This window comes from Nothoprocta perdicaria, unplaced genomic scaffold (genome assembly GCF_003342845.1).
Source record: "Nothoprocta perdicaria isolate Ctin4 unplaced genomic scaffold, notPer1 scaffold_107, whole genome shotgun sequence".
Taxonomy (NCBI): Eukaryota; Metazoa; Chordata; class Aves; order Tinamiformes; family Tinamidae; genus Nothoprocta; species Nothoprocta perdicaria.
In genome coordinates, this window is record NW_020454172.1 from 677,755 (window position 1) to 690,599 (window position 12,845).

The 12,845-nt window shown below is 45.5% G+C and overlaps 1 protein-coding gene across 1 annotated transcript in view; it reads left to right on the top strand.

The window, feature by feature from the left end:
- LOC112952654 (follistatin-related protein 4-like) overlaps positions 1–12,845 on the top strand; it is a 45,462-nt gene that overhangs the window by 12,181 nt on the left and 20,436 nt on the right. Inside the window, exon 3 of the mRNA XM_026045555.1 lies at positions 1,132–1,165. Coding sequence (XP_025901340.1) covers positions 1,132–1,165 — 34 coding nt within the window. The remainder of the gene's footprint in view (positions 1–1,131; positions 1,166–12,845) is intronic.

Below are 12,845 nucleotides of genomic sequence, written 5' to 3' on the forward strand. Positions count from 1 at the left end.
GCTCCTCTTTGAATAAAACATCACACTTGGAATTAATTAATACTGCCTAATGCTTTCAGGTTACAGGAGTTCACTGAGCAGGTGCTGCTGTTGCTTCCACAGGCTGATTTTTCTTTCTTCCTTTTGTTTGCTTTTATGTTGGTTCACTTCAAAGCTCCGTATTTTCTCCTGTGCGCTCCCGCGGCAGCTCTCGATATTTTCTATTAACCTGGGGCAGGACTTTCTATGCTACAGAGGGGGCCTGGGAATGTGTTTCGATAGATAGAGCTGTATATTTTACTTCCCTTTGTCTCAGCATCATCTGCAGGGATGTATTTTTTAAAAAAGTACAAATAAAACCCTGGTGTGCATCAAGGGGGCCAAAAAAGCGACTGTCTGGGGAGGCACCGAAGGGGAAGGAGTTTTCCAAGCTGGAAGCGGATTATGGAGTGAGGACTGTTCTGGTGCAGCTCAAATTGCAGCTGTTCCTTGGCCCAGGCTGGTTGCACAGCAGCTGCTGTCRGGCTGCAGGATGCAGTTTGAATAATGGAAATCACGTGCGCTTGCAATTAATTGATAAATAATTTTCCTGCTTGGAATGAGGTATTTCTCTTGAGTCTCGCTGTTAATATAAACATAGTATTGTCTGAAAATGCAATATCCTTTYTGACTTATTTAAAAAAAAACATTTCATAAAGTTTCTTTATTGGAGATGGGGATGATGCTGGGGAAGAAACGCTGCGAGATGGGGATGTGCAGGGGTTGGGATGAGCTGAGCAGCAGCAGCCTGTTTATTTTGACTGAAACTGCAGGCATTTGAGCAAGTCCCTGCTCAGCTGCTTCCTTCCCCTAACCCCAACTCCAAGTGTAATAGCCCTGGGCTCCCAGCTGCTCCCTCTTATTGATGTAAAAAATACTACTTTAAAGACAGACAGTGCGCACTAGCTTGTAACCTGCCACAGAGCGGTGAATCGTTACGGGTGATGTACTGATCTATTAAATATTTGTGGAAAAGCTGAAATCCCATCCTTGCAGTTTGTCCATGGTGATTGTGCAGGGCTTTGGGAATGCAGAGGCCGGGGCTTTGTTCGTGTTGCCTTCCAACAGTTCTGCTGTTCTTTAAAAAAAAATTCTCTTTTTTTTTACTTCCAGGACTCCAGAAGACTTGAAGTTGCAAGAAAAAAAGGTAGGAAAAAAAATGCGGTTTTCTTTCAATGTGTTTGCCCGTATTGAGTGTTTTTGCAGTAATTTGTGGAAACAAGCCTGAGTTTAGAGCCTTGCAAGGGTGTCCTGCAAAACCTGGCTGTTCTGGAAGAACAGCAGCGAGCCCAGCGCCGGGCAGTGGCTTTTCCCAAAGTGCTGCCGTGCTCCAGGTACCAGGGAGAGCATTTGCCATGTGCTGGGGCAGCCCTTGAAGTTGTGAGGCAGTTTTGGGGAGCTTGGGAGCAGCTGGAGGAAGAGGAGCATCCTGCAAGGAAACCACCACCATGGGATGGGGAAGGGGATGGTGTTGGGAGGAAGAGCAGAAGGAAAGGTGGGAATCCCGCTCCTTCCATGTGCAGCTGTGAGCTCTTGTCCTTGGCAACTGGGTGAGAAGCAGCTTTCCAAGAGCTTGTGCTGCTTATCATCAATTTTGATTTGGTTTGGCAGATGTTTTCTGGCTTGTGCAGCCCCTTGCCTGACCCGTTGGATGGGTGGCACTTTGCTGTTAAATGGGGTATTCCCGTTTTTTTTTCCGGATGCCTCTCGCATGGCTTTGGGCACACTGTATTTTGGAAGGATGCTGTAAATGCCCCTCATTCTGGTGCATATTGGGTCCAAGTACAGCTTGTCAATGGAGCAAATCTGCATTTTTTTGAAATTACTCCTGTTGCAGACAGATGTTGTAGGTAGGAGCTCTGCAGGCTGGGGAGGCTGAGGGGCAYGTGAGCAGCTGCAGGGAGAGCTGCTCAGCTCGTGTGTTTGGTCAGATTTCTGCTCATCCTCTTCTGAAAGGAGAAATCCAAAGGTAAGAGCGGTAGCRCACAAGCCTGTTTTGTTTGTTATCCCACATTCATGGATGAACTTGATTAAATGAAGAAAAAAAGTGGGAAGAGAAGGGGCAGTTCTGGCTCTCGCCTCTCAGAGCAGTTTTTTCCTTTTGAGTAAGAGCCTGAAGGCAGGTGCTCTTTTTCAAAGCAAACAGCCGTGATGCTTTGGGTCAGAGGGGCCAAATCCCACCTCGATTCCCTTCTGAATGCAAATGGAAAGGGCAGATATAGATGATCAAAGCTGCGTTGTTTAATGCACCTGCRTTGCTCTTTCCTAGCTGAGGATCTAGCCCAACCATTTAAAACTAACTTTTAATTTGTTTTTGTTGTGCACAATCGCTCGTTCAACAAATGAGTGTCAAAGGATGMTTTTCAAAGCGTTCAGGCACGAAATGATCAAGCTCACTGCTTCCACTCTGTTTGGCCAAATAATCTGATTAAATGAGATGTGGCTCCAGATTGATTCACAGGCTGACATCAAACTGCCATAAAGGCTTGAACTTTGACCACCTGTTTTGCATTAAAAGGTGGAAACTATTCATTGAAGTGCTGGAAGTTCTCTGTGAAAGTAGTGTTTGAATCTATTTATGAGAATGAATGTATGTATGAATTTAGGCATGAAGTTTCCCCCCTCTCCTCAGAGCTGTGGTGAGTTTATGCCTCACAGTGAGGATTAGCAGAGCAGGGCACGTGTTGAGCTTTTTGTAGGTTTTATTGAAAATCTAGGGGGTGCTTGAGCTGGCGATAGTGGAGCATAGTCTGCAGCTTAAGTAATATTTCATTACTTGCCACTTGACATCAATTCTTATGTCCTAGATGAAAAATTGACTCGTGCTTATAAAACTATAATGACCCTTAGAAATTCTGTTCACTCCTTCCTTCCCCCTCGCACATGTCAAATTTCCAGCTCTCGATGGAAGATGAAAGGCCCTCAAAACTTGGTGGGAATGGTGMGTTTCTGGCTTTAAACCCATCACAAATACAATGATCAGATGTAACTCTCTTGTAGGAAATTACCTAATTTCTTATCCCATATTTTTTCCCATTGCTAGAGTTCTCACAACTCGCTTTTCCCCCTGCCTGTGATCTAGTTGAAACCCACCCAAATCAGTGCCTCTGCCCATATGTCTCCTTAAAAACGTTAAGTTTGGCAAGCTGGAGAGCACCGAGCCTGCGGTTGCTCTCTGCACCCTTGGACATCTGTTGTCATGTGCAACTGAAGTTCGCAGGACAGATTACACGTTACAGATCCCTCCTCTGCAAGATCACAAGGAGCAGTAATTCCTTTCTCTGTTTATTACACCATTTCTTTAACAAATACTTTCTCAGCCTTTGCTAAAGCAAAGTTCGTGTGTGGCTCAGTCTCAGCAGATTTGTTTTCATAGGGTTTTTTATTATCTGGCTTCTTCGGGGCATGTGTTGTCAGTGAATTGCAATCTGTTGCCTGGAGAAGGATATTTGACTAGGTCAGAAACATAATCTAATGTTCACCTCTTGTTTTTCAAGTTTGAGGAACTGCAGTTCTTCAGCATTATTTGTATTCATTCCACTTGAATGTTRTTCTACAAGTACAAAATGCAGTGGTGGGTTTCTAGTTTTTCAATGTTGACTTGGGAATAGAAATAATGAAGATAAAGAACTTTTTAGGAACTGTCAGACATTTTCAGTTWGCATTTTTTAGAGTCAGGCTAATCCAAATGATGAGGGGATAAGGTTAATCATGTTCTTGCATATCTGTCCACAGTGACATTTAATTAAAAATTGCTGTATTTCTTGGTTTTAAGTGACATGAACTAACAGAGGGAGTAAAAGAGGGAAGGGAGGAGAACCCAGCATCATCCAACTCATTAGCTGAGATTAGGCCCAGTAGTGAATTAAAYAATAAAGCGGACGGTGGTGGATGACCTTCCTGTAGGTGTTTGCAGCGTGCACCCAGATCTGGACCCGAGGGGGAAGAGCTGCACACAGCGTGGGCCCTTGATCCCAGCTCATTTTCTAAAGCAGTGGTGATTCTAGCAGCAGTGTTTGGCTTCAGRTTGGCTGTGCTTTATCTTTGAGTCAGACCCAGTACTTCTGAAAAGGCAAATCCAGTCCTGGTTTAGCCCAGCTTTGCCAGTAACCGTAGGAGACCCAGCRTGAAAAGCATCCAGCTGCCTTAGAAAAACTGCATGCTGCTGGAATTAAAAAAAAGTTTTGCAGACTTAATGCAAATGTAAATGAATGCATCACTTTCTATAATACTTCAGGGTAGAAGGAAAGATTTGGTTCATGGTAAAATAGGCACAAATACTTAGCAAGTACATACAATATTTGAGCTTTGGCAGAGCATCAYGTTGATGGACCCAAAGGCGCTGAAACAAACTACGTGAGCAGCAAGGAGCCCAGCAGCTGCTGTCAGCAGCAGGTATTAGAGAAGCTTATAGACAAGTTCTATATATATATATACAAATATATGAGCATATAAATATATATGCACACGCCAGGCTTTGGCTCCCTGGATGAGCAGAAGAAGAATGAGGAGACAACAAGACGGAAAGCTAAGATACTTTGTGAGGATTTAGAAGGGAGTGGAAAAAAACACCTATATATATAGATAGATACTGTCATCCTTCATAAATACACAACCCCACTAGGAGTTTTGAGGCTGGATGTGTCTGAAGGCATCTGTTTTTCCATCTGAAACCCGGCTCAGCTGTGCTGCTTTGGCAGCTGAATAATCAGCTCGTGCTGCTGGCTCCGTCCCTGTCCTGACTTGTTGCCTCGTCGCGCTGGCTGTTGCACAGCACAGCCATGAGCTGCAGATTGAACAAGCGAGCGAACGTGTTCCTTGTCCCTGGGGCCGCCTCCGTGCATGGAGCTCCTCTTGCAGGGATGGACAAGGAGGCTCCTCAGGAACCCTCTGCTCAGGTGGGCTCTCGCATGGGTTGTTGGCTYTAGTGTTGACCAATGTACATGCCAGCAAGCCAACATCCTCAATGAGGCTTTGCAGAGCAGCCAGCAGTAGAGGTCACTGACCACACTTTGTGCAGGATTTTTAGGTCAAAAGCATGCAAAAAAGATACCACTTCTTTGTCCCTGCTCATATGTGAGTTGTCTCAGTAAGGCAACGTCTGAGGAATAAGGAGGAGTCTTCAAATATTTGTAAAATGGTCCTTATGGGAGAGCTGCTCGAGGGGCAAGACAAAACAGCTCCCTGCTGCAGGATCCGTCCTAAACTACAGTGATCAACACAACATAGGGATGGTAAAACTRGAGAAGAAATAATGATGTCAGTGATTAAAAGAGCATGATTTAGGGAAGGCAAAGCATGTGGCAARTGTTTAGTGGTTGTTGGAACTTTGCACCTCAAAGTAGAAGCAAAGAGGAGGAGAACCTTTTCCAGGCTTGGCAGCAAGTCTGCGAAGAAGAAAAATTGGGAGAAGGCTCTCTGGGAGATACCAGGAGCCAAAGCAATGCTTGGAATGTGCTGCAGGGCAGCAGCAGAAGGCGGCAGGTTTCTGGAGGCAGGAGATTTCTGGAAGGCAGAAAATGGATCTGCGCCGGCAYGGACCATGGGTGTGCAACGAGACGCTGCTGCTGGGGATGGCTGAGGCCAGTGGAGCTGGGAGTTGGCTGCATCCGTTTCAAAGGGGGTTGTGCTTAAAAGCTGCTCCGCTTTGATGGTCAGGGTGGGCCGAGAGCCTTGCTCCTACAGCCTGGGCTTGGCCGTGTGCTTGCCAAACATGGAATTTCCAGAGCAGCAGTAAAACCACCTGCTTTGCAAGGGTTAATTGATAACCCAGCAACAGCTGCTTTTGATAATGCCAGTGGTGAGTATGCAGACGTTGCAGCAAGCCAGATTATCTGGCATGGTCCTCAATTTGGCCGCGGAAATAACTCCTCAGGCTTCAAGCCGTGGGAGCTTAGGGGCCCCCTGGGCTTTTGGGTCATGATTTTTAAATGCCCTGCTAGTCAATTCAATATAAGGGTGCATGGTATATTTTTCATTAGGCATTTGTGTTAGGGTTCAGCATGCTGTTTCCTCCTCAGCTGAACCATAGGGCAGAGTGATTAGGTTAATATTCCTGAGCTTCAACTCATTGCCTGAATAAGAGGGAAAATAAGGCAGAAACRATCCACTTTTTGTGCCTTCCTAGTGGATTGCTTATAACCAGTTGGCCACAGCCTGTGGTAAATGTGCATATGTTTAATGGCGCTTGGACCCACGGTGAGTAATTTTTGCTTTCTCGGGTAGAAGTGTTTGCAGAGCAGGAATTCCTAGCTCCMAGCCCAAGGTGAAGCACTGGGATTTGCAGCAGGGCTGGCACCAATGCTTATAGGCACTTGCCTATTCTCAAGGTGCCAACTAAATGGACCTGTTACCATCAWCTACCACCACAAGGTCCTGCAAAGCCCTGTAGGATCCGTAAAATGAACCAGTACYATTCCTGCATTTCTGTGGCTGCCAGTTTCAATTATTTTTTTCAACTGTTTATTTCAATTATTGTTTTTCAGGAATTTCTTCTTTGTAAATATTTTTGGATTTTACATTTCTAAACAAGATTTCCGCTTGATAATTAGTGTGTGTCAGTATGTTTTTAATAAGAAATTACGATCCTGTAAAATGCTCCAGTTGTTCTTGATGTTTGGGAAAGAAAAATCTGCTGTGCACAAGGTAATGCAATTACTTTTCTAAAGGACTTTTTATTATGCATCTAACTGCGCATTTACTGTACTTGATAGACCAAAATAGAACTGGAATAGAATGAATAAGCCATTTTGGTCCACTGGGTAAATAAAGCAGCTTTCTGAAGCATATGTAAATATGTATTTAGTTAGCAGGGCTGATTGGCTACCCTGCAACTGCACCGCTCTCTGAGATAAGTAATACAAGTTTAATAGCCTTCCATAAATATTGTCTTGTTTGTCAGGAGGCCCCGGTTATTTACCCGCGCCATGCTGTTTGTTTTTGCACTTGATGAGGCCTTTAGAAGAATATTAGAGAGGCTCCTGCGTTTGCATGTACCTGCAAAGYGCCGGAGCCGTGGTCGGGAGCAGCTCTTCTCCGCGGGGTCGGGAGATGCTGCTCGTGTGGAGCAGCGTGGGAATAGTCCCTATCTCTCGTCTCCTACTCCTTGACGTTTCCGTCCTTATCTCTCCCTCCCAGGAGAGGTCCTTTTGCTGCTGCTTTTTGCTCTCTTGGCGTTTTGGTAGGGTGGAAACGTGCCTTTCTCCTGAGCTTTTCTAGCTGCTTGCGTGCTAAAACAGACCCGAGGGCGCAAGGTGGAGCGGGGTGACCCCGGTGTCGTTGCATTTTGCGGTTGAGAGTGGGGTTGTTGTGCGGCCGCTGTGCAGCTCCTGCACTAAGCTGCTCTACCGGGAGGCAGGCAGGACGTGTGAGAAGTGATGCTGGCTTTCCGACTTGGGCAGCACACGGGCACCTCCGTCGGGGTTACTAACCGGTGCCCCTTGATGCAGTTCACTGGTGCTGGTGGAAAGCCCACCGCTTGGCTGGATCCTGCCTTGTGCAGCCCACAGGTATTCCCGGGAAGCTGTGCCCTKCCTGGGAAATGAAGGAGTTGGAAGAAAGAAGTGCCCTGTTTACCAAGCTGCTYGCATCTCCAGGATTTGGAAATTTTTCCGATTGTCATTTACAAGATTTCAATTTAGTTTTTCATTGCAATGATAAAATAGGTGACAGTGTTATGTGATGCCCCCTAACTGTTGGTCTTGCTTCTTCCATTAAGATTCTATAATTTGAGTTGTCTGTAGTAAAACATTTTTCCTCTATTTTTCAATGTTTCAAACAGTGTTTTTCTCATAGTTACTTAAGAGATTTTTCATTACTCAGTTTTGTTGAACAAATATYTTGTTTTCCAAGTTATTTTTTTTCCATTTTTTCAAAATTCTTATTGTTCTTAAATTGCCTACTTGCCTTATTTTGGTTTTAGCTCTTCCTTAGTACCCGCTAAATACGTAGGTTCATCATGCCCTTTTAGCAAAATCAGCATTGTGGCAAGTGTTCTTCCCTGGGAATAGAGTCAGYGAAGCTGGAAATTGGAAGCAGCTCCTCAGCTCTTCGCGCTGCGGCCAACTCCGCTGGCACCAGCCTCAACGAGGGATGATCCRTTGCCCGAGAGGTTTCTATGGAGAAACAACAGTTCCTCGAAACGGGGCTGTCGCTGTTAGCGSGGATGGATGGACACAAGGGGAGTGTTTCTGCAGCCCGAGTTCAGCAAGACATTGATAGGGCTTGACCAGTTTGCCCCGTTCAGGACCTGGGCTGTGTTTGGGTCATGGAAATAGTGATGATATTTTCATCTACATGTCGGTTGAGCTTGGTTCTGCTGTTGACAGGGTGATCTGGTCCCTTTGGGCTACAAAATGCTTATTTGAATGCCTGTGGGTGAGAGCTTGCAGGGCTCTGTTGGTCTCACAAGAGGTAAGGAGCAGTTGGGGTGTTGAGCAGAGYATGGTGTGTTGTCCTCAATGCCCCTGCATGCTCATGGTGCCACGAGGAATCCTGGCTCTGGGTTCCCTCCCATGAAGGCAGCAGTAAAGGAGCAGAGGCAGCAGCACGTTCTCCCTTTTCCTTTTGAGAATAAACTAAATGCCTCTTCCAAAGGCCAGGTGCTGCCATCGGGATGCTCTGGGTGGTTCCAAGCGGGTCATCTGGAACCAGCTCCATGGCTGGGGCAAAGCCCCAGACTCGGCAGCAGCCCCTGCAGTGTGTCCCAGGAGCGTGGAAATGATGGAGAAGTAACCAGGTTTCGAGTGAACTCCAAGCAGTTTCTGTTTGAATATTAGGCATGCTGGAAGTGTCTCTTTACCACCTTTTAACGTCTCCCGGAACAAATAGCATCACTGGAACAAATCCTCGTCGTTGCATGTGCTGGATGTTATAATTGACTCGTGCAGAGCGTGTCCCCAGCTTGTTCTGCACGGTGCAGCTCTGTGCCGAGCAGATGACCCCATCATCTTTCAGGCACCTTTAACTGAGCACTCTCTAGTATTASAAAGAAATAATAATTACAGTTTCCTGCCTTTTCTCTCACCCCGCTTCCCCTCCAGCGCTTAGAAGCTCTGTGGTGATTATTTCATGAGATGCTGCTGGTTTGTTAGCTTGAGGGTGGGAGGTGGATCTCGGACAGCTCTGCTCTCCCTTGCTCAATGTGTGCATGGACTTTATTGCCAGGCTCTGCAAAGCCACAGCCCTGGGCTGCTGGTGGGACTGGGCTGCAGATGCAGCACAGCCCTTGCAAGCAGAGGGGTTGGGTGGTGGGAATAGGTAGAAATGCTCCTGCGCTCTGCAGAGAGCAGCTACTGTCCTTCCTTTTCCATTACGGAAAAGGTGCTGTAGGAAGCACCATTGTTTTCCTTGGGGCATGCCCTGGGATGGAGAAGATCTGGGCTTTCCATGAGTGCACTCCCGAGCTACCGGGGAAGTTCTCTAGAGCTGAAGGTTTGTCTTTGTTGTTTTTAAATACTATTTAGTCCTTGGAGAGAGCGCATGAATTTTCTATTTAAAATTAAGATAAAAATCAGTGTTCTCTATGCCCATTATTTGTCAGTTGCTAGGATATGAAAGCCAAGGTTTGCAGGGAGAAGTAATATCTTTTATTAGGCCAACKGTGATAGAGGGGAGCCGGGCAAGGCTYGGAGCACAGGAGCCATTTGTCAGGTCTGGAGCATTAGCAGCAAACTTCAGATATTAGATCCCATCACTTCATTCGTGAACAGAAACKTCCTGCTTTAAAATTATTATAAACACAGTCCACTTTCTGTGCTGACTGTCACAGTCTAATTATGTATGCTTGCCAGCTATTATGGTGAAATGACTTTCAGGTCTCCCTTCCTTATCTCCCTTGCCTTTTTATTTATTTTTTTTTAATCTTTCCCCTTTGGCTGGAAAAAAATAATGCCAGTTTTGATGCAGATCGTGTAGTGTAACACCGACCAACTGCAGTGGTTTGTGYTAACATGGAAATGAAAGTGCAGCCTGGGCGAGTGAGGTGGTGGTTTCTTCCCCATAAGGTGGGTTCTGACCTCAAATCTGTCACTAAGGATYTGCCGTGCAATCCCTAGGGTGCATTCCCTAGGGGATGGGCTGTGGATCCCTTTGGAGCTGCTTGGTCGTGGCTGGGAGCTTGTGGCCTGAGACACCCATTTATTCTGGTACTTCAGTAGCAGAGGAGGTTTATGAGAGTGCTGCAARATACTTCAAAATGTCAATTCCCAGAGTTATATTAGCCTGAATGATTTGATTTACCTGACTTTCTCTATGTGCAGACCTCATCCAATTGCTGTTTTCTGCTTTTTGCCTTGGCTTTAGTGATGCAGTTCTARAGGTAGGGTAATATCATTGATCTGATGCATATTGTACATGGAAAAGCAGGTGCAACTTTGCACCTGAAAGGCAAGTAAGGAAGCGCTGGCTCCTTAGGGATGCTGTGTTGCCTTGTCCCATGTCAGCTGTGCCCAAGCTGAGCACTTGTATTTATTGGTTTTGCGTTATGTATTCCATCAATTAGTTACCACATAATGTTTGACCATAACTAGTGAGTAAATGCTGTTTGATCTTAGTGAGGTTGAAGGTCCTGAGATGGATYCTGGATTTTTGGAGCCTAATTCTGAGTGCCTGGGATACAAAAATAATCCTATTAGCCCAGTGGTGAAATGAGTGAGAATTTCTGGGATCTTTAACTGCATACATATCCTTGGATTTCAGGAGTAAGTGTTGAACTTAGTCTGAGTCTAAGTATTGAACTTAGACTATCTTTTTACCTTAAAAGCCACTGTCATTTTTCTCACAGCAAGTAACCTTTTTCTTGTGTGAAACGGGGATAGCGCTAGGTAAACTTAGAAACACAGCGTGGGGTGCTGTAAGTATTTTGGTAAGAAAAAGTCATTATGTAAAGCTGGGTGTGTGCCCAGGGACTGCACGGATCGCTCCAGCTCCAAGTTTTGCTGTTGAAGAAACAGCAAGAAGTTGTTTCAAGCTTTGGGTTACGTGTTTTGCAAATTTGGCCTTCAGCAATGTGGTTTATTTTTTGTCAGCTGCTGGAGAGCTGATGCAGAACCTGCAGCGGGATGCGGTTTGTGCAGCACGTGGCTGCTGGGTGTGATGTTGCAGTGGCTCTTGAGCCAAGTTTTGGAGAGGATCTTCCTCCTGCTTGAGTTATAGGGGCGCTGGTTGGAGCAAGGATGCGCTTGGAGCAAAGTGAAGGAGGTCCAACCTTCTCCTGTAGCCTTGGAGAGCATGAAAGCACTCRGTGCTCCTAGTCCTGACCTCCCTGGGCTTAATGAGTAGCCCCAGAAAGGTAGTGGAGATGTAGAGTTTTTATAGAACCCCCTTGACAAAGCCAGGCTGACTTCTCTTGGCAGTGCTGAATTATTTTTGATAGATGTTCCTGTTGTGTGGACCAGTCTCCAATGACTTTGCTGTGTATCCTATGGTGCTCTGCAAAAGGGCTTCCTACACCTCTCTGAGGGAAGGCAATGCCTTGCATCCCATCACACGAGGGTCTAGGCTTAACCACCTGTGAAAACCAATGTACGGAGATGTCTAAGTGTTACCCTGTTGTTTCTTAGCAACTTTTTAAATGCACCAAAGCTGTGTTAATGCCMTAAGGACTGGGATCCTATCACTCTACAGCTGACGTTCATAAAGTCTCTGCATTTATTTCATTAGAGCAGCCCTTGCTCATCCTGATTTTTTTGGGCTTTGTCTGTGGAAAAAAGGCAGGATTGTGTGTGAGAGACAGCTAAAAAGGAAGACTGTGTTCATATGTCCTTTTCTCTTGAGAAAGGGCCTTCCTGGCAGGAAAAAGCAGGACCTAGGATCTTGCTCATGTGTTGCCCACCTATAGGAGGTGGAAGAAAATTTAGATGTTCAGTTTTGTTCATGGTCATGGGTGACAGCAGGTTAAGTGTGTGGGAAGGTACAGGCTGAAAGAGGCCATAAATGCAGTTCCCTTCCTAGAACTTGTCAAGATTTCACCTCAAATAGCTCTGTCCTTCCCAGCTCTCCCTCAGCTTTGCAGAATACATTCCACGTTCGCAGCGTAGCGTTGCAAGAGGCAGCTGCCTGCCTCTCAACAGCTCCTTGCTCTTTAAAAGTACTGTATTATGGCTTGAATTTGATTTTTATATATATATATACACACACACGCACACAAAATCATTTTGCTCTTGTGCTGCTTGTGTAGCTACAGATTGAAAAGCTGTGCAGCTCTCTGCCTTCCTGCGTGCATCTTCTCACATTGCAGTATTGATATTTCTATACTTGGTGGTAGAATTAATTTAATTATGTTCTTTCTCCATGGACTAGCTTATTGCTTTAATTATTTATTACTTTCTGCAGATGACTTGATTTTTTTAGGCAAGGTTCAGTTCTGTTTCAGTAACTTTTGATTTCAAAACAAACCACTGGTTTGAATTCTTTGGCATTAACAACCCGCTATTGATTTGTTTGGCCTCATACTGTGCAGTGAGGGAGAGGTGGCTTTGCTAAGCTCAGCCTTCAGACCGTGCTGTTAACTGCTGGTTGAACCAGGGTGTTTGGGGAGTCCTCCAGAAGGTGCATGAGATCTTGTCCATGTCCCTGCCAAGCAAGGTCAGGGCCCCTTGTTTTTGCMAATTGGGCAGAAATTTTGGTACCGTAAGACTATAGGAAAAGAATAAAATAAAGGCTGCAGACCTCAAACTGCAGGACCATCTCCTATTTTTGTACATGAATTGCAGCATGCAGGCACATTTTATCCCAAAGTTTGTTTTGGGTAATAACAAATGCACTGGTGCAGTTCAGCCCATTGGACTGTGCATCTCCTGGGACCTGTTCTCTGTTCTAAAAAAGCC